General features: G+C 36.3%; 1 protein-coding gene across 4 annotated transcripts in view; it reads right to left on the bottom strand.

Moving 5' to 3' along the window:
- Positions 1-13348, bottom strand: part of LOC112518850 (exportin-7-A) — a 46207-nt gene extending 32859 nt beyond the window's left edge. For 3 of the 4 annotated variants that reach the window (XM_025126615.1, XM_025126617.1, XM_025126618.1), the window contains exons 1-18: positions 13186-13348; positions 12501-12588; positions 11908-12210; positions 11428-11588; positions 11190-11255; positions 10437-10554; positions 10233-10342; positions 9994-10089; positions 7186-7309; positions 4447-4514; positions 2061-2147; positions 1407-1559; positions 1204-1299; positions 1023-1082; positions 789-907; positions 597-684; positions 253-357; positions 51-155 (exon numbers count right to left, since the gene is read on the bottom strand). In XM_025126615.1, the coding sequence (XP_024982383.1) occupies positions 51-155; positions 253-357; positions 597-684; positions 789-907; positions 1023-1082; positions 1204-1299; positions 1407-1559; positions 2061-2147; positions 4447-4514; positions 7186-7309; positions 9994-10089; positions 10233-10342; positions 10437-10554; positions 11190-11255; positions 11428-11588; positions 11908-12148 (1797 nt within the window). In that variant the 5' untranslated portion in view covers positions 12149-12210; positions 12501-12588; positions 13186-13348. The remainder of the gene's footprint in view (positions 1-50; positions 156-252; positions 358-596; positions 685-788; positions 908-1022; positions 1083-1203; positions 1300-1406; positions 1560-2060; positions 2148-4446; positions 4515-7185; positions 7310-9993; positions 10090-10232; positions 10343-10436; positions 10555-11189; positions 11256-11427; positions 11589-11907; positions 12211-12500; positions 12589-13185) is intronic. The other variant, XM_025126616.1, reaches the window with a different exon arrangement.
- Between the last annotated feature and the right edge of the window lie 4954 nt (positions 13349-18302).

Genomic DNA, 18302 nt, shown 5'->3' with positions numbered 1-18302 from the left:
AACAGAACAAAATTTTCCAAGAGATGCAACCAACAAGGTTGATTAAGTACCTCTGTATAACACTTCAGGTTCGTTGCAATTTTTCCGACAATCACATTTAACGCCTGAAGATGGTTATTAAGTCCAAGCAGGTCAGATAGTCGGGCATAAAGCTGCTGCAAAAGAAATCGAAAGTTTTTGAGTTTTGAAAAACAGCCTAGAATACGCAGAAAGTAATTATCCTCCCACCATCAGAAGGATGCTTTTCATTACCTTAGAAGAATGCATGGCTTGGTCGCCTACATAAGATTTTCTGAAGTGTTGAAAAAATGTTAAAATTGCTTGGTCAAGTCTCTGTTTGCTTAGTTCACCGTACCTCTGCCATGAGATATAGATTAAGCCATCATCTTGTAATTAAGAAATTCTTTAACCTATTACTTATGAACAATACATTAGTGAAACTTCATTTCTCTAGAGCATCATGAATCTAGTGCCTACAAATTACTTCCAATAAGTGGGCCAATCTCATTTGGAAAAAATAAAAATCTGATTGGATGTGTAGAATTACAAAATTATTTGACAAAAAGAAAGTAAAAAGGTCAATAATCTATCCTTACCTGACTATGTAATCCACTATCTGTGGCATTTATGATTCGCAAAACACGAGCTGATAGTTCTGCATCAATAGCTTCTTGGGAATCCGTGCTGCATTGAGAAAAATTTATAAGCAAATTACACATGATCACAAAAACAATAAAGTTTTCCAACCATGTAAATAGAACATTTAATTCAGAACTTAATTTGGATACCTGCAACCACTACACTGTTTAATCTTTAATATAGCAGCAACTATATGAACTATCCAAGCTAATTTGGCTTCAATGACGGATAATTCACTTTTATCACTAATCTGATGTTGTGCTCTTTCCTATTAAAGATGCATACAGAAAACAAAAAGTAAATGTCATATCAGAAATACCAATAAAGATTATATCAACAAGCTGCCACGTATTTGGAAGAATGATATTTGAACTGCAGCATACCGTATACAGTTGTAGGACGGGCTCCACAATGTTTATAATAAATAAACTACTTCTTTCATACTGAAATTCAGAAGAGAGATTATTAAGTAGTCAGCATTTCACTTGTTATCTCATTTTAACTAACTAGTATTATACATTAGATTAATACAGGTAACTCCACCAACTACGTGCAGGTTGATACCTGAAATCTGCAAAGATAAGGAAAGCAATCAAGCTGATCTTGTAGAAGCTCTACATTGTCAAGAGGATTCTCAGAAAGGTCGTCTTGGGAAGTTGCCTACATTTCAAATCCAAACCGGTGAAACTTACGCCAATCAAAGAGAATATATGAGTTCACTTCACATAACGTTAGAATATAAACTTTATGAACTATGTGCCACATGCCTGTACGGAATCAAATCTTGAAGTAATAAAACCTTCACTAATCTTGGGCACAAACTCGTCAAGCAAGCTAGGTGCATCAGCCTTTAAGTAGGGCACAGACGTTACCAACCTCGACCACAGCCCCAAAAGATAGTATACACTGCTACTAGCCCACTGCAAGAGGCATGAAGTAAATAACAGTTCATGGGGGAGAAAGAGTTTGATGAAATAAATGTGGGTTGTAATAGATCCAAAAACATATACACCTTTAGTTCCAGAAATAAACACAACAATTACCGATTAAGAATGGCATGAAATAGTTATGGCACGCTGCTTTTGTACTTCCTTCCAAACACATATACCCCGTTGCCCTCATGCTAACTTTAATCCAATTTAGTCACTAAGTGTGATGTATTTGTGGTTCGCTAGTCATTTTGATCTCTTCTTTCAAGTGTATTTTGAATTTTTTTCAAAGAAATTAGGTTTCCCCTATTTCAATGTCTATTTCAAACATAAAGGCGCTATGGAAAGACCGTTAACTATAATCTAATACTAATATGCATGGAGGAGTATATTGTTGCATTTAGTGAAGAACATAGTCATATTTGTTTGTCGGGAAATAGTTCGAAGAACTTAGTTATATCATACTGTCTGAAGCTCTAAATACCAGCCAACCTGCCATGACTGCAACGATTTTAAAGTAAACTCTGCCACCAAACGTATCCAATCACTGTAGCCTTCCACGTTCACAAGCTCTGATAGCTGCACATCACCACATATCAAATTGTCAAGAGACTAAGTTCATGTATTGAAGGATATCAACAACTGGAATAGAATATATAGTTTATCCCAAAAACTACCCAAGTATCTAGTATGGTATTACCAAATGCAGATGTGAGTTTTCAAGTGCAAAATCTTTTTTCCTAAAAAAGATGGTTGGCATGAGTGAATGGAATCACCATAAACATAAATAGTAAGAATAGCATCATAATGTACAATTAGATTACTATGAAGAAAAGAAACATAAATTTCAAAAAACACGTTGCCACAGGATTCATATAAGTAACTGGTCTGCTGCTACTTAAGGTTATGGACAAGTTTTTACCCCTTTTTTTTTTTTGAAAAGCAAGGTTATGGACAAGTAATTTTGGTGAGGTTTCATAAAGCATTACTATGGAAATAATAGAATCATGTTGACTGTTACAAACAAACAATAACAAATTAATTTCCTGTTCCACTCAAAGAGCGAGCATTTAACATGCAACTAAAACGGTGCATTGGAAATGCGAAGAAGCTTCTGTCCCAACTTTTTATAACATCCTTCCACGCTCTCTTCTATAAGTCCAGTATCTTTCACATATTCCACTCATTCAAATCTTTCACTACTTTCCCATGTCATTCTAGGCCTACCCCTACCTCTCCTGTCATCCATGATCCATAGGTCAACAGAACCATCACAAGCAAACTTTCCTCAGCTTCTCCTCGTCCAATGACACCCTACCATATCCAAATATCATCATTTCTGTTGTTATGAGAGCCCAATTACTGTATACTTCCAAAGGTTATCTTTACATGTGTCTTTTTTGTCTGGTTTATCATTTCCCACTTATAGCTCTCCTCCTACCTATCTAGAGAGATTTCTCCTGGAGTAATGATACAGCTTTTAACCTATTTAACTACATTTAAGCAAAGGACTGTTATGATGGAATCAATTTGCATGACTTCTGGCCTTGCACCAATGGCACCCTACAACTAGGGATCGGAACGAGGCAGAGTTCACCGTCCCCGTCCCCGTCCCCTACCCCTGATTCTCCTACCCTGTACCATCCCCACTGGGGATAGGAAACTGAATCCCCTCCCCTTTGGATTATGAGCTCATCCGCCGCACATCCCCCAGAAAAAATGTTTAACCAAGTATATTATCAGAGACTTTGTTAAACACCATTTTTACAAACTTTGGTATATGAAAAATTCAAATAAATTAATAAGCAATTGTGTACAATATTCTAATTCATAAATTCTGGTGAGCAACTAACATGTTGAATTAAGTATATACATAGTTGAGTAAGTTTCAAATCAGTATTCTATTCCGTGAATTGCAGATCTTCTGTCCAAAATGATGAAGTAATTGTAGACGCTAATTTTATCTCAAACAGATTTAAACAGTTTATGGAGTTATATGATCAAAGTGCAGCTGGTGCAGTCATAATTTAAATCTAGGTTTACTCAATATAATAAATCAAGCATGGATTCTCGCTTTGCTGCCACATTCGTGCTCCAAGATCAAGAGAATGAGTTTTGCTTGTTACTCAAAATCTGAATAAAGAATACAAGAATGATGATAGATCAATGGACAGAGTGGTGCATAATCGATGAATTATGCATAGTGGACACAGTGGAATGAGAACCATGAAAAATAATAAAGATTAATCAAGAAAGTATTATAATATAGTATATATATTCGGGTAGGGTGGGCACCAGGAATATCGTCCCTGTCCCCATCTCCGGCAGGTAGAGACGATGTATCCCCGGCCGCAAGACCCGCTCATGCAGGGAATCCCCATCCCCAATCAGGGGGGATGAACCGGATACCCGCCGTGGAAAGGTCAAACTACCATCCCTACCCACAACCATATTGTTCTCTTCAACAAATACAGAATCAAATGCAGCAAACAAGTGAAGTTGCTCTCTGATGAACCCCTAACATACAGAAGTAGCCTAAAGGCTCTAACCTACTACACATCTCAAAGGCTACTTATATAGTAACAATTTGAACCAATCGTTTGATGTATGCTAAGATCATGCATTCAGTCAATAATGATTTGCAACAAGAACATTTATTGCATCTCCCCTTCTTGAGTGACATTGTTGATTCAAATACTTCAAAAGAATAAATGTAAAGCCATTAATCAAATAAATAATCATTTTGTATTTGAAGCACAAGACATGCATGTTTGCCTTGTAGGATCAATACGTATACATATGTAAAGACTCCACAAAATAACTAGTATATTAGAACTGGATAAGAAATTTTAAAATGCAAAACAATTACACAAAATACCTGATAGTTTACTCTAAATCGTCCGAGAAGACGACAATACTCATGGTAATTATCATGATCAGCAAGACCTGGTTCAGGATTCATAAACAATATTTTAGATTATGTTAGTCTATAAAATCCAAAAGATCAAAAGCAGACAGCACATGAATCATACTATGTTGACTGTAGTTATAGTCTAACCTATCTAATAGCCAAGCAAACATCATATTTTAGTAACCAACATCACCAACACTTGAACATTTGGCTATTCACTTGAGTGTTTCTTGATTCTAGAAATCCCAGAGTGAATGATACAGAATTTTGATTCATGAAGATCATGCAGCATGTGATGACCTAGAATATAAACAAAAACTTCAAACAGACATTTACTGAAACTCTATGACTAGTTGCCTAAGCCTTTACCTCTGAACTCGCCATTTTTTCTTCTCCAAGGTGAACACTTCAACCACCAGTCGCTAAAAGCCTAAAACGAAAGTTTATACAACTACCTACTAACAAAGGGTCCACTGTGACAATAGCACCAGATATTATGACAAGATTATCAGAAACATTTGGTGGTATGTGCTGTATAGACAGAGCCAAATGAAAAAAAAAAGAACTATGCATAATGCAACAACCGGGAAACTTAAGTAAGAAGGGTCAAGTGCAAAGACAAAGAAGGAAAGATTGTTGTCACCAAGGCTGCTTTTTACCAAAAGGGTCATTGGCCCAACGGTACCCAGGTACCAAAAAAGTCATTGGCGTGAGTATTTCCCATATATAAATTATTATATACTTCAAAAAAGGTTTGTTGGCTTGCAAAGGTTGGAGATGTAAGGCTTCATTCGAAGTCTTCCCTTGCATTTTTCACTGAGGCCAGGGGGAAGGGGGATGTGGTGGAATATCCCGTCTGCTCAGGGTTCAATTCCAGGTGTCCACAACAATTGTGGCCACTGTGTTTATCAGAGTTCATGTCTTACAGTCGCAATTTGCAGGGATTAGTTTGGGCATAGCCCGGGACACCCTTCCAAAAAAAGAGCAATGAGAATCATGGAAGAGCAGGATTTTATTTTAAGCAAATACTTGAACAACAAGGATCTTTTCATATCCCACCACTGATGTACCCTAAGAAGAAAACAAATACAAAACTTGAAACTTCTACTCAGAGAATATAGGACAACAGGTGCACAAGTCAGATTTAACCATTACCAGAACTATGAAGAAAACAAACTAAGTATATATACAGTAGGGATGAGGGAGTTCGTTTAACCAAAACTGATAAAGGACAGGTTCACAGGAGAAACTTCAAAAGATAACCCTAAAGTTATGTACATGAAGTCCCAAGAGTCCAGGAAACAAACGTCTACTTAAAGATGTTCAACTTGCCCAAATATCCTCACAGAAAAAGGAAAATCACCACAAAGCTAAAATAATAGCATCCCACGTTGAAATGCAGCAGCAAAGAATTGTTTGTAAAAAGACATGTACCTAGAGACGGAAGTAAAAAAGAACCAAGACTGTGATCCCAAAGCAAAGTGAGGTCCCGATTACACTACAGCGTCTAAACCCTTAAAACATCAACCAAGCATGTAAGCACCAAATAAACTTCAGAATTTTTAACTAAGATTATGATTTTTGCCAGGAAAGTGTGCCAATGTTTTGTCCCAACTGCCAAAATAAAACCTTAACAAGTCCCTTGGATCTAATTCAATAAATCCATTCCCAAATCCCAAAGTCATATTTGGGTTGCTGACTTGTCACATGCGGTACTCATGACCATATAAAGGCTTGCCAATGTGTATGTGACTAGTTCAACACATGCATCAAACGGTGGTCCAACAGGACAGGATCACATTGCATGATGTCATGTGGCTAGATATGGTTTGTTGCGGCTAACAAGCTCAAGCTAGCCTCTGTTAAGATATACAAAGTCCACAGCCCATATGTAGTTGGTCAAGGGTGAGATGGAACTTGGAATGCTTAAGTCTTTAAGATAATCGCTGGACTTCAGCCTAGATCCTTTTAGAGACCCGTACATGCACTCTTGTAGTGGGATATCACCAGCCTCAACAGTAAAGTTCGTTGTAACAATTTTTGATTTTCTTGTCTTGTAAGAAAGTTCACACTTATTATCTAGTGCCCCAAAGTAATGTGTAGCTTATGTTATTTTTACCCACAATCTTCAGTTCTTCATAAAAGCATTATGGTTTCCAATTACAGGTATTGTGAAGTCACCTGTCCAAATAAATTCTAAGATACACGTATCAACCCAAAGGCTTTCCTAGTCAAAACCAACTCACCTTCACTTAGCACTACAATCAACTAAGCTAACATCTTTTGGCCTTTCAAACTGCTAAAAAACCTAGTTGACCAGGCATGTCCTTGAACTTTTAAGTTTTCAAATCGTATAGTACTAGAAACACATGACTGCAAATTTTCTGCTTACTCCACTAGTGCATGCACCATAAATTCAAGGAAATCCCGACTGCACCAGGAATTGTGAGGATTCATACAAAAATCAAAGATTGTTAACTCCTAAATCCCTTTGGACTTAACGCAATCACCACCCAAACAAAAGCAGTGTGATACAACACCAAATATGATTGCTCCTAAATTACATCAGAACCTAATAATAGCAATAGGTATGTGACAAATACAAGGGATCTCTCTCACCACAGATGATTAAAAGCAAGCAGTTCCTTGTCTAATAAGTGAAATCAGTGAACTTCAAGAGCTTAATACTGCACGGGAACCATGTACCTTGCCCTGCTTGTAAAATCTCTTTGGATCCCGTCATTAAATGAGCCAGGAACTTCGAACGTGCAGCATCATTTGAGAACAAAGAGCGCCTTACTGAAGCCAGTCGCACTAAGCATTCCAGAGCCTACAATACAAAATATGTGTAAACACAATTTCAATATAGAACTGATGAGCCGTGGGTATAGCCATTCCAAGAGAAGAAGTCCCTTCAAAACCGATAACAAAGATATATATGACAGACTATTAACGTAAAGATCACACTGACGGAGATGAATATGTTTTCAAGTGCACTGCATCACTTAATTCTCCGCTTAGATAACATGGGAAAGATTAAGGATTTTACGAGTCTTCTTTAAGCATCGAAGTAATTGACAGAGGATGCCAACACGCATGGCAAAAGCTTTTATGGTTGATGCAACTTTATTTTGCCATATCATTCTAATTCTAACAACTGTATATGAGATTATTTCTAAGAACAGGATGAGAGCTGGACCATGTTCCGAACACTGACTGCATTGTTGGGTATGTGAATTTAGAGTACCAAATGCAACTAGGCTAGAACCATCAAAAGGCATATCCAGGTGAACTACCTTCAGTGCTCACTGCATATGAGTTACTGTTTAACATGTACATCAGGAAACTATTAGGTGGACAAAATTATTAGATATTTTCCTGTTCAAATGCAAGACCGTGTATTGGTGATGAAATTTTGAAAAAACATGAATCTCTTAGGTGTCATATCACATTGGCAAATAGATGGAACCAGAACTGGGAGAAGTACAACAAAAACAAACATGAAAACAAACACAAAATAAAGACCCAAGATACAAAATAGAAATATGGTGGAACTTGGATGGATTGACGCAAACAATGTTTTCTCGTAGTACTATAACTATCAATATAAGTTCTGGAACTTTTTACTAGTTTTCCAGCACAACTATGTTGTGAAATATGGAATTTGTGATGTATAATTAAACATTGATTCTCATGATGTTTTAATTCGGTTGTACAATTAAAGTCATCCCAACAATTTGGTTAAAATTTATGAAGTAAAAGCAGTATAAGCAGGTGCAGTTCTATATGATCTGAAACTACAGAAGTCATGTATGCTCCCATTGAACTGCAGGGTAACTTTCATAAAAGGTGGTGGGTGCTTCTATGATTAATGGGACCAAAAGGCAATATGCATAGAAAGAAAGCGCAAAATAAATGTATATAGTATTATAGTGTGGTGGATGTGTTGCCACATGAAGATGCATAGGATTTGACTGGATATTTTGGAGAAGGTTTAGCAGAACTAATTGACACAAGTTGGCTTGCTTGTCTGCAACATACACCTTGGGATACAATGGTTAAAATAAAATGCTAGCACCAAAATGAGAACATCAGAAAGTGAGGGTAGGCCAAGATGGGAAGTAAGAAGACGAATTTGAATGAGAACATAAAAAGTTGTTGAACTAAGAATATTATTCTTGTCCTAAAGCCTTAGAAATAGTTCACTACTTCATAATTCCTAAGAGGTTTCATTTTGAGCTTTTACCCTAAGTCCCAAATTAATATGGGATAAATAGTTTGTTAGCTTCTTGTTGAAAACGATTAAATTATTAGCTCCGAGCACCATATATGTCCATTTGCTCCAATTGAAAAGAAATCATGCAAATAAAGATAACCCCAAGCTGCTACAGTATTGCAAAAATCTACTAACATGGGTCCATCACTAAAAAGAAAAATGTAGAATATGACTTTTTAAACTTATTATTGACAAGAAGAATTACTAAGGAAAGCATCACGGCATATGCGGCCGTTGAACTCGCAACTTCTGGCTCAGTACAACTGACTCGTAGGTTGTGCACAGGATCGTTTATATTTTTAGTTCATTTCTATCTTGATAGTTGTATCTGGATATAAAAACTCAGTAGCCCCTCACTCTTACACAGGCTTAATGCATCATCATATTACTTGTAATGGACTAGTGTGTACGTTTTTGAGACTTTCACATTCTCATTTTCCATTGTAGATATAGTGCCCACAATTCAAGAATGATTCCTTTCATGAAATTGCCCTAGAATCATATCATTAGAAGCGGGATACTTATCATCCAGATGTGTATGTTAGTTGTAGCGCACCTTCCCTCTTTATAAAACTTCCAAAAGATTTTGCAGTCTTTTCTTATATAAACTCAACAATCGCTAAACAGAAGGACAGAAGTTAACAGTGCTAGCTTACATCAGCACCGGCCTTCAGATTCCCTGGATCAACAGAAATATCAAGTGTTTAGAATTCCTAAGGAAATACCTGTTATGTGTATGTTACTCTGTGTTCCCAACAAAGATTCTGGCTCACTTTGAATTCAGTTCTTACAATGTTTACGAATTGCAGTAAGAATGTGTGCATGATTCAGGCGATCGAATAGCAAATGGAGGTGAAAAAGATTAACAAGCAAGCATGCAGAAACTCACTTTATACCGTTGACTTTAGCCAATTCCAGTTGCAGAATTTCCCGTTTTACTTCTCCATTTTGACACTTTTGTAACAAATTCAAATTTTGCCACATTTCATTTCCCGTTATTATATTTATTTTTAAATGAAAATAAGTTCAATTCTGTCTCCATTACCACGGCCAAAATACGTTCTTTTTTGTTACTTAGTTTAAAAAACATGGTCTAAGTCAGAAATAACACTTATAAACAAATATACTTCAGGAAGAAAAGAAAAAACAACGGTTAGAAATTTGAATAAACAGACAGACCCCACTGAGGAGTGGTGAATATATTCAATAAGGGAGAGAGAGAGAGAGAGAATACTTACCTCTTTTGACAAAGGAGGCTTTGTGATTGCATAGTAATCAAAAAATATTTGTAGTGTGGAAGGATCTTCTAAAACCGGCTTCCATGAAGATGGAATCTGCAAATTCACCAGAAAGTTCTGTTTGTTGAAAATATAATGGGAAAGCAACAAGTTAAAGGACCTTCCACGTTATTTTAATACATTTGCCTTGTGCATTGAACTATTTTGCTTCACATGTGAATCAAGTGTAAAATTAATACCTGAACAGTACCAAACTCATCTGAGCTTTCATCAATTGATGTGCCAACAAAATCAAATGACAGACATTTCAATGCAAGAGAAAGTGCCAACTCTGGCAAGCGGCTCCCAACTGCATACAAATAATCATTTTTTTCCAGAATGACAATTGAATACAAAGGTCAAACTTCTAACAGAAAAGAAGTGAGAAACCAGTATCACATTACCTTCGCTTTTCAGCTGTTGCAGGGAGGTAAGAGATATTTGGAAAATTTGAAAAAGACATTGATCCCTAAAGGAGCAGGCAACTCTTCGATGATGTGTAGAAGGCAATCCCGGATTTGGCTGTAAATTCAGGGGGGAATAGATAGAAATGAAAGAGTATTAGACAGATAATTACAGACACAAAAAGTCCAACATGCTTGCTTCCACCAAAGTGGGAGCCATGATGATGGGATTAGAAACATAGTGACAAATGAGTACTAATTATCCATAGCAGCTAAAGAATACAATCGTTAGCTTTGCAAAATATGTTACAATATAACCAGACATGACATTTTGATGATAGGAATTAGTTTAAACATGAAAAGGGCCATCGGACACAATTTACAAACCAAACATGCATAAGTGCATGCACATGCTAACATGTTGCACATAAAGGAAAAAAAGACATTGCAAGTCTAGAATCATGAGCCACCTTGGACGCTCAAAATTTGTATGTATCAGGACATAACCAATCTGAATGTGAGGATCAGCTTACAAGGACAAATACTTGTCTAATACGATATCTCATTTAATGAAACAATATAGATGCTGGCAAGAACACTCAGGTGGGCACATGCTGAATTAATCCAATCGTATTTTAGATCCTAAACACGGAAAATCGTGAAAGAAAGGCATGTATTAATGAACATACATATTTTATCACCTAATTATGCAGTTGTGTCACGAAGTTAATGAAGCGCAGGAATATAACCAACCTGATTCATCTCACTAACAAGCTGATTTAGTATCTTTAAACCAATAGAGCAATGATCGGGCGATGCCTGATAACAACAGAAACCATGTAAGTAAAGTCTGCAATCATGGGATTCTAATGCATCAACGAAAGATTAAACTTGCCATAGAAAACGAAAAGTAAAGGTTTGGGGCTTTGTGCCCAAGGGACTGTGAAGAACATGAGGGGAGAGATGTTATGGCAGGCAGGTACAATAGTACCTGGATCAAAAAATTTGTGGAGTCTTTGACTGCATCTCTGAACCTATCATCGTCAAACCAACCAAATTTGGTCACCCGGCAGAGGAGCTGGATTAAAGATCCGATTACATATGGCTGCAGTTCATGTCCCCTTTTCGCCAAATAGGTAAAAATGTAGTTTCCTTCATCAGATGTCCACAGGCATAAATTCATGACGTGTTAGGAAAGAAAGAAGCTCTTTTTGTCAAGTAACAACCTCAGAACAAGAAATTAAGGTAGTAATAGGAGAAATACGGCAATCAGATAATACCATAAAATTTAAAAAAAATTGAACATGCATAAAGACACCCCACCTTGGTTGGTGAAGCACAGTAAGAAAAAAATTTGAATGCAAGAGATCATCATATTAACCAGCTATTAAGAGGTGGCAGGTATATGTTGATCTAGTAACTACAAAACAAATTTAACAACCTACGAAAATAAAGTTAGTAGAAGAATTACGTATATCAAGACGGAGCTGCAAGGATAGTGTATGCTCAGTCACTTGCTTCAGCAGACTCGAACTAGCCAGCATCAATGCATAAGGAGTTGAAGCATTGTCCAATATGTACTGACACTGTGAAATGTAATCAGTATTTGCAGAAAAGCATTTTAGAGTGTTCTCAGCATGAGCACGTTCAACTGAGTCTTGTGAATTGTAGAGTCTCTCGCACAAAGCTTCTAGTTGCGCTAAGCTCTCCATTCTTGATTAGAATTGAAGTTCGAATTTCAGGTGTCAAGAACCAGCAATTATCCAATTTAAGTCTACAAAATATATGATAAGAAGAGGTCATGTATCCTGAAAGAAAACGATACAAATGTATATGACTCAATTAAATCATAGATAGACCGCTCACTTATTAATGCAATGACATGTATCCATAATTGAAAGAACAAGATTGGTTTGTATAAGCAAGAACTACAGCATATGATTTTGAACCAGATATTATAACATATAGAGATATTACATTGTTCATCATACAAGAAAGTATCTCTCATCGTCAAACTAGTTCCTATTACATATGAGAGGTCAAAAAGAAAAAGAAAAAAAGTACATATATAAAGGCTATGGAAAGAACTCTATGATAGAGAACCATGAGACGATCACCACCAATCCTTGCTATATATAATACGGCAACAATCCTGTAAAAGAAAATGACCAACAAGAAAATTAACTGCCATCAGCTAAATTGTTATGGTTCAAAGAAACTAAAGGAACATAAAAGCCTTTTCTCTTTGCTTATTCTACATCTGTTCTCCGATCTCCATTTTGCAGTCTCATGCACATTAATTCTCACTATCTTCCAAATGGACTCAAGGAAAACGCAAATGAGAAATAGAATGTGTGATGGGACAACTGCATACTCGGAATCAATACCAAACCGACTGCTTGAAGTCAATTTTGAGATTCCAACAGGTAAAGTAAGATATAGAGATCACGGAACTACAAAATCCTTTAATCCGAATCCACCACACCTAGTACAGTTTACCAACACCGGTAGGACCCTAAATTATCATGAAACTAAGATAAAAAAGAACTAGAATGGAAGTAATCATTAAAACATGTCATTTTGATCCCCTTATTCTTCTTCACATTACGTCTCCTGATGAATGAAAATTTCTGGTACGCAGAGTGTGAGATTTAACATCAATAAACTGAAAAAGTTACAGGATGCAGTTGGATACAAGAAAAAAAGACAATCAGTTGAAGAAAAATCAGCTTTCACAGTGATCAAACACCTTTGGAAGTTGTGGAATCAAGTTTCAGCGGCTGAAACAGATAACCCTGAGATCCAAAGCTGAGTTGATGAAAGTAGAAATGGATGGATTAAATCGGTAATATGCATATAAAGAAATAGAGGGGGGAGGGGAGGGGGAGTGGGTTACGAGTAAGCGCAGAGAGAGAGAGGGAGAGTTGGCTTGGTAGATACTCCAAAATTGAGAGCCGAAGCCCAACAAAAGCCCTAGGTTTTCTCCCCAGTTCAGCTTTGACCTTGGTCTCTGTTTTCATGGATTACCGTAGAAAACGGAATATGCAAGTCACAACGTTGACAGGGCTTGGACCGGCCCACACCCATGTGCTCATATCGACTCCAACAACTCATTCCTGTAACCGTGCGTTCGGTACTAGGGCCGTGGACCGATTCGATGCGAAGTTTGTTTATTCAATAAATGAATAAATATAAACACTTTTTTTATCCGTTTAGTTAAACAAACAAACATTAATAATCGTTTTATTCGTTCGTAAACAATCGTTCATTTACATGCGTTATCGTTCATTTATGTTCGTTATATGTATAGAGAAAGAAGAGCGATCAAATGCAAACCACTCATATTTCTACAAACCGTGCAAACCAACCACATCCGTCAATTTCATTGTTTAATCTTATGAAAATTTGTCATAAAGTTGTCGGTGAACCGCCCCCCCCCCCCAAAAACAATTCCTATATTTAGCTTTCTTTTTTTGCCAGAATGAAAACTAAGTTCTCAATTATTTTTTCTAATTTTTTTCTAATTTTTTCATACTTTATTTAGATGTGGGCACTCCTCAGTTCGAGGACAATCTCTCAGATACACATTAAGATGTTGACCCTTTTTCTTTTCTTCGTTGATTCCTCTCAATGAAATTTTTCATGATATTATGAAATTGTTACATATAATACTTTTTTGACGAAGTTGTTTCATATATGGTTATGAAATTGTTTCATATCATACTTGTGAAATTTTAATGAAATTGTTTCATGTATTTTCTCTAAAATTAATATAATGAAGATGATAATATCTATGATTAATACTCTCCACAATAAAATTGATTAATCAACCTCTTATAATTACAAAAAAATGAACAAAATGCAAAATGTTATTTTTCATAAATGAGTAAGGATGGTTGTTCTTTTTTCATCTATGTTCATTTGTTTACGTCCGTTTAACATTTAACAAACAAATATAAACGAACACGAACAAAACCACATTTTATTAACGAACGAACATGAACAAAAAAATTGTTCCTTTGTCGTTTATGTTTATTCGTTTGTTCAGTTAAGTTAAACGAACAAGCACAGACAAGCCTCCATTCGTGTTCGTTTACAACCCTATTTGGTATGTGGAACGCACAGTACAAGACAATACTAGATTGAATAAACTGTCTAGTATAGTATTTGGTAACACTTGGACATGTCACTTTATTGTCTTCAAGCGCGCTTACCTACTTTGTGAAAAACTACCATTCATATACGGCCAAAAGCTTGTATATCTGAAGACAAAGGACAAGCTCACCTCTAGAAGTTTGTCACGTGTTATGTACCTTCTGACTTGCATTTAATGCAATGAGTATAAATAGCTATGGGGACTCTCTTCTCCATATCCTGCGAAACTAAGCTTACTTTCAGCGAAGAAACAACACGTACATGTGAAAGTGAGCTACTGTAAACAATTTGTAAAATTTGTATTGATCTTTTTATGTGTTTGTATTCATCCTCCCTCTTCTACAAATTGATTACCTATAACTCTTGTAGATCCACCTGGACCAACAAGTGGTATCAGAACAGGAACTTCCTTTGTTGTTGTATTGTTGTTTTATTGGTATTTTATTATCGTTTCTTCTCTAGATAATTTATTCCTTTCAAAATGGCTTTGCAAAACACTAGCATCCACTTTCACAATAATGACTCTCTTGCCAAACCTCCCCGTTTCATTAGAGACAACTTTAGTCTCTGGAAGAATCAGATGTCTCTATTATTGGGAGGTGTAGATCTTGAGATTCCATACTATATATAAAATGGACCTTATGTTCCATATGTTATCTCTCCAACAGTTCCTGCAACTGCTACGACTTTCATGATTCCTGAACGGCGGATTTCAAAGCTCCCTCATCAATGGAGTGATGAAGACAAGAAGAAGATGGTTTTAGACACTCGTGCGAGGTCTATAATAGTCATGGCTCTTCCTGACGAGGTATATCACTCTGTGATGAAGCTCAAAACCGATATGGGACACTTTATATGTTTAATATGAAGGTACTTCAGAAGTACAATAATTGAGGAAGAAAAAATTAGTAAGACGATATGAAAGCTTTCTCTGTGGAAAAAATGAAACCTTGTCTGAAAGACATCAATGATTTAATTGTTTTCTTATTGATTTAAGGACAGCTGGAAGAGAATATTCCAACTCTGAGACCCTGACAAAATGTAATGTTCGTTTTAAGTTATAGTTGGTCGGGTCTTGAAATTTAATAGCAATGGAAAGTTCAGGGGTAAAAGTCTGGCATTTGTTGGAAGATGAGGGACCAATGGTGAAACATTGGTCACCTCCTTATGTTAATATGGTTTTGGTTCAATAAGTTTTTGAAGGTGGCTGAAATTCATGTAGGGGAGGGTGTTCATATCCATGCACTGCCTCAACCCCCTGTCTTTACTAAACTTACTACATATGGTAAGTAAAAGAGTACTGAAAAAGGTTTTTGTGAATACTTTGGCAATCTTGATTAAAAGGAGGAGAAAGCAGAGCATTCATTGAGGTCTCAAAAAAAGGTGAGTTCTTACAAAGTCTTGATAAATATGAGTTATTATGTTTCATGTAAATTACCCGATTTATGATCTTAGATGGTGTATTGGTATCAAACTAACATTATACCAAAACTATTACTAATTTTCATCGCACAAAGACATGTTCGATAAGGTCTCTTCGTTGCTCAAAGTGTTGTCTGGATTTTACTTTTATTGCTCAAAGTGTTGTCTGGATTGGACCTTTATCGCCCAAAGTGTTGTCCGGAGTGAACCTTCATCACCCAAAGTGTTGTCCGGATTGAACCTTCATCGCCCAAAGTGTAGTCCAGATATGGTCTCTATTGCTCAAAGTGTTTTTCGGATATGGTATTCATCGCTCAAGGTGTTTTCTGGATATGGTCTTCATCACTCAAAGTATTTCTGGATTGGGTTTTCATCGATTACAGTGTTGTCCGGATATGGGTCTTCATCGCTCATAATGTTGTCCGGATATGGGTCTTCATCGATTACAATGTTGTCCAGATAAGGGTATTCATCACTCATGGTAGTATCTGGATGAGGGTGTTTATCGCTTAATATAGCTTAGTGTGTTTCCGGGATCAGGGTGTTTCAAACTTTAACCAATAAACTCGCTAATTATTGATAGATGGCGGTGTAACCGCGATAGATGGCGATGTAACCGCGATGGATGTTTTATAATTATATCATTTAAAATCAGGTTTATTAAAGTATTATGACATATTTTATTTACAGGAGGGAATTCACTCACTAGACCTTCCGGTCTAACCCTCAGTTGTTGTACTAATTTATTTTGTAGGTCATCCAACGTTGAAGGATAAAAGCAAAGGGAAGATGTAACTGAATCATGGAAGAAATTTTTTGTTATGAAGAATTTTTGAGTTCAAACTAGTGTTCTTATGTATGGAATATACTAATATGTTTGTAAATATTGGAACCTGGTGTATGTTATGCATGTGTTCTAGTTATGATATGGGGTTTTTACATTTGGTATAAGAGCCTTGGTTTAAGAGATCTAGGTATTTTCCCTGGTCTTAGACTTAAACTAGATGTGTTAATTATGTGATAATAGGTTCCACTAGGATTTTTATCAAATAATAGTAAGGAAAAGTAACATATAAAGTACATGTCCCTTTTTAGTATTTTGGGATCTTTTTCAGTGAGTCAGTCTTTACTTGAGGATTTTTCTTAAGTCATATTTAAGAAAAATCACAAGGATAGAAACTGAAACTGAAAGCTTATTCACTGACTTATAGAATGTTAGTGAATGTAAAAAGTAACACTAGAACTCATAGACTTGTGTCCCTATTACTTTTTTCAGGGATCTTTTTCAGTGAAGTACAAGAAATACTTATATTATAATCATTGGAAATATTACAAGTAGTTTAGTACATGTCTAATACTTACAGACTAGAAGATTAATCACTGAAAGTAGACATAGTAAATAGATTTACAAGGAAAAGTGAACAATATTATAAAAAGAAACTAATATAGGAAACTTAGTTCTATGCAGTTAGGTACATCTTCACCAAGATTCTTTCGACGTAGGCATTCTTTTCGTATCTTCAGGTCCACGACTTTTCCAGACATGCTATCATCTATCCAAAGCAAAAGATAAACAAGATGACCCATTGGACATAGATGTAGCTCAGACATTCTCTAAACTCTGACTTCACCTTCATAGTCAAGGAATATAACTCCTAACTCAGGTTTGAAATGCACAGAGTTGGGTGTATAGGGACCCTTATCTGGCAAGTCAAGATTCAGCATAGAAATGTCTATATTCTCATGTTCCTTCAGGAAAATAAAGAATGATGAGACCAGAGTATGGTTTTAAAGATAGATAAAATACCTTTGGAGTAAATATAGAGGCTTATGGTTGGACTATGTAGGGTCCAGGCCCTCAAATGGAAATTTGGTGAGGCAGAAGCTCTGTATAGTACATATAGAGGCTCTGTATCTTTAGAGATTCGAGGCTCCCCCTTGAGTTAGGCTGTTTGTGATTCTCCTCCTTGAACTATGCTTGGATCAAAGATTATAAGATGTGTACGAGCTCTAGATCAAGGTACGGAGGCTCTATATAATAGATATAGAGGCTCTACGTGACAAACTTAACTAATCGTCAGACTCGATCAAGACTGTTGATCCTCTCTCTCAGTAATTTGATGATAATCCCTTTTTTCCTTTCACGTTGTATTTGTGTTTATGTATTTTCAGTTCCAGCGATCATCACTGAGTATGTTCAAGTGATCGCTGAAGAACTTGCATTGTAAATTCATCAGAGACAACAATACTTCAAGAAGACAACACTCACACCAAAGAACCTTCAGCAAA

This window comes from Cynara cardunculus (genome assembly GCF_001531365.2).
Source record: "Cynara cardunculus var. scolymus isolate 2C chromosome LG 10, CcrdV1, whole genome shotgun sequence".
Lineage (NCBI taxonomy): Eukaryota > Viridiplantae > Streptophyta > Magnoliopsida > Asterales > Asteraceae > Cynara > Cynara cardunculus.
This window is presented reverse-complemented; position numbering and strand designations above follow the sequence as displayed.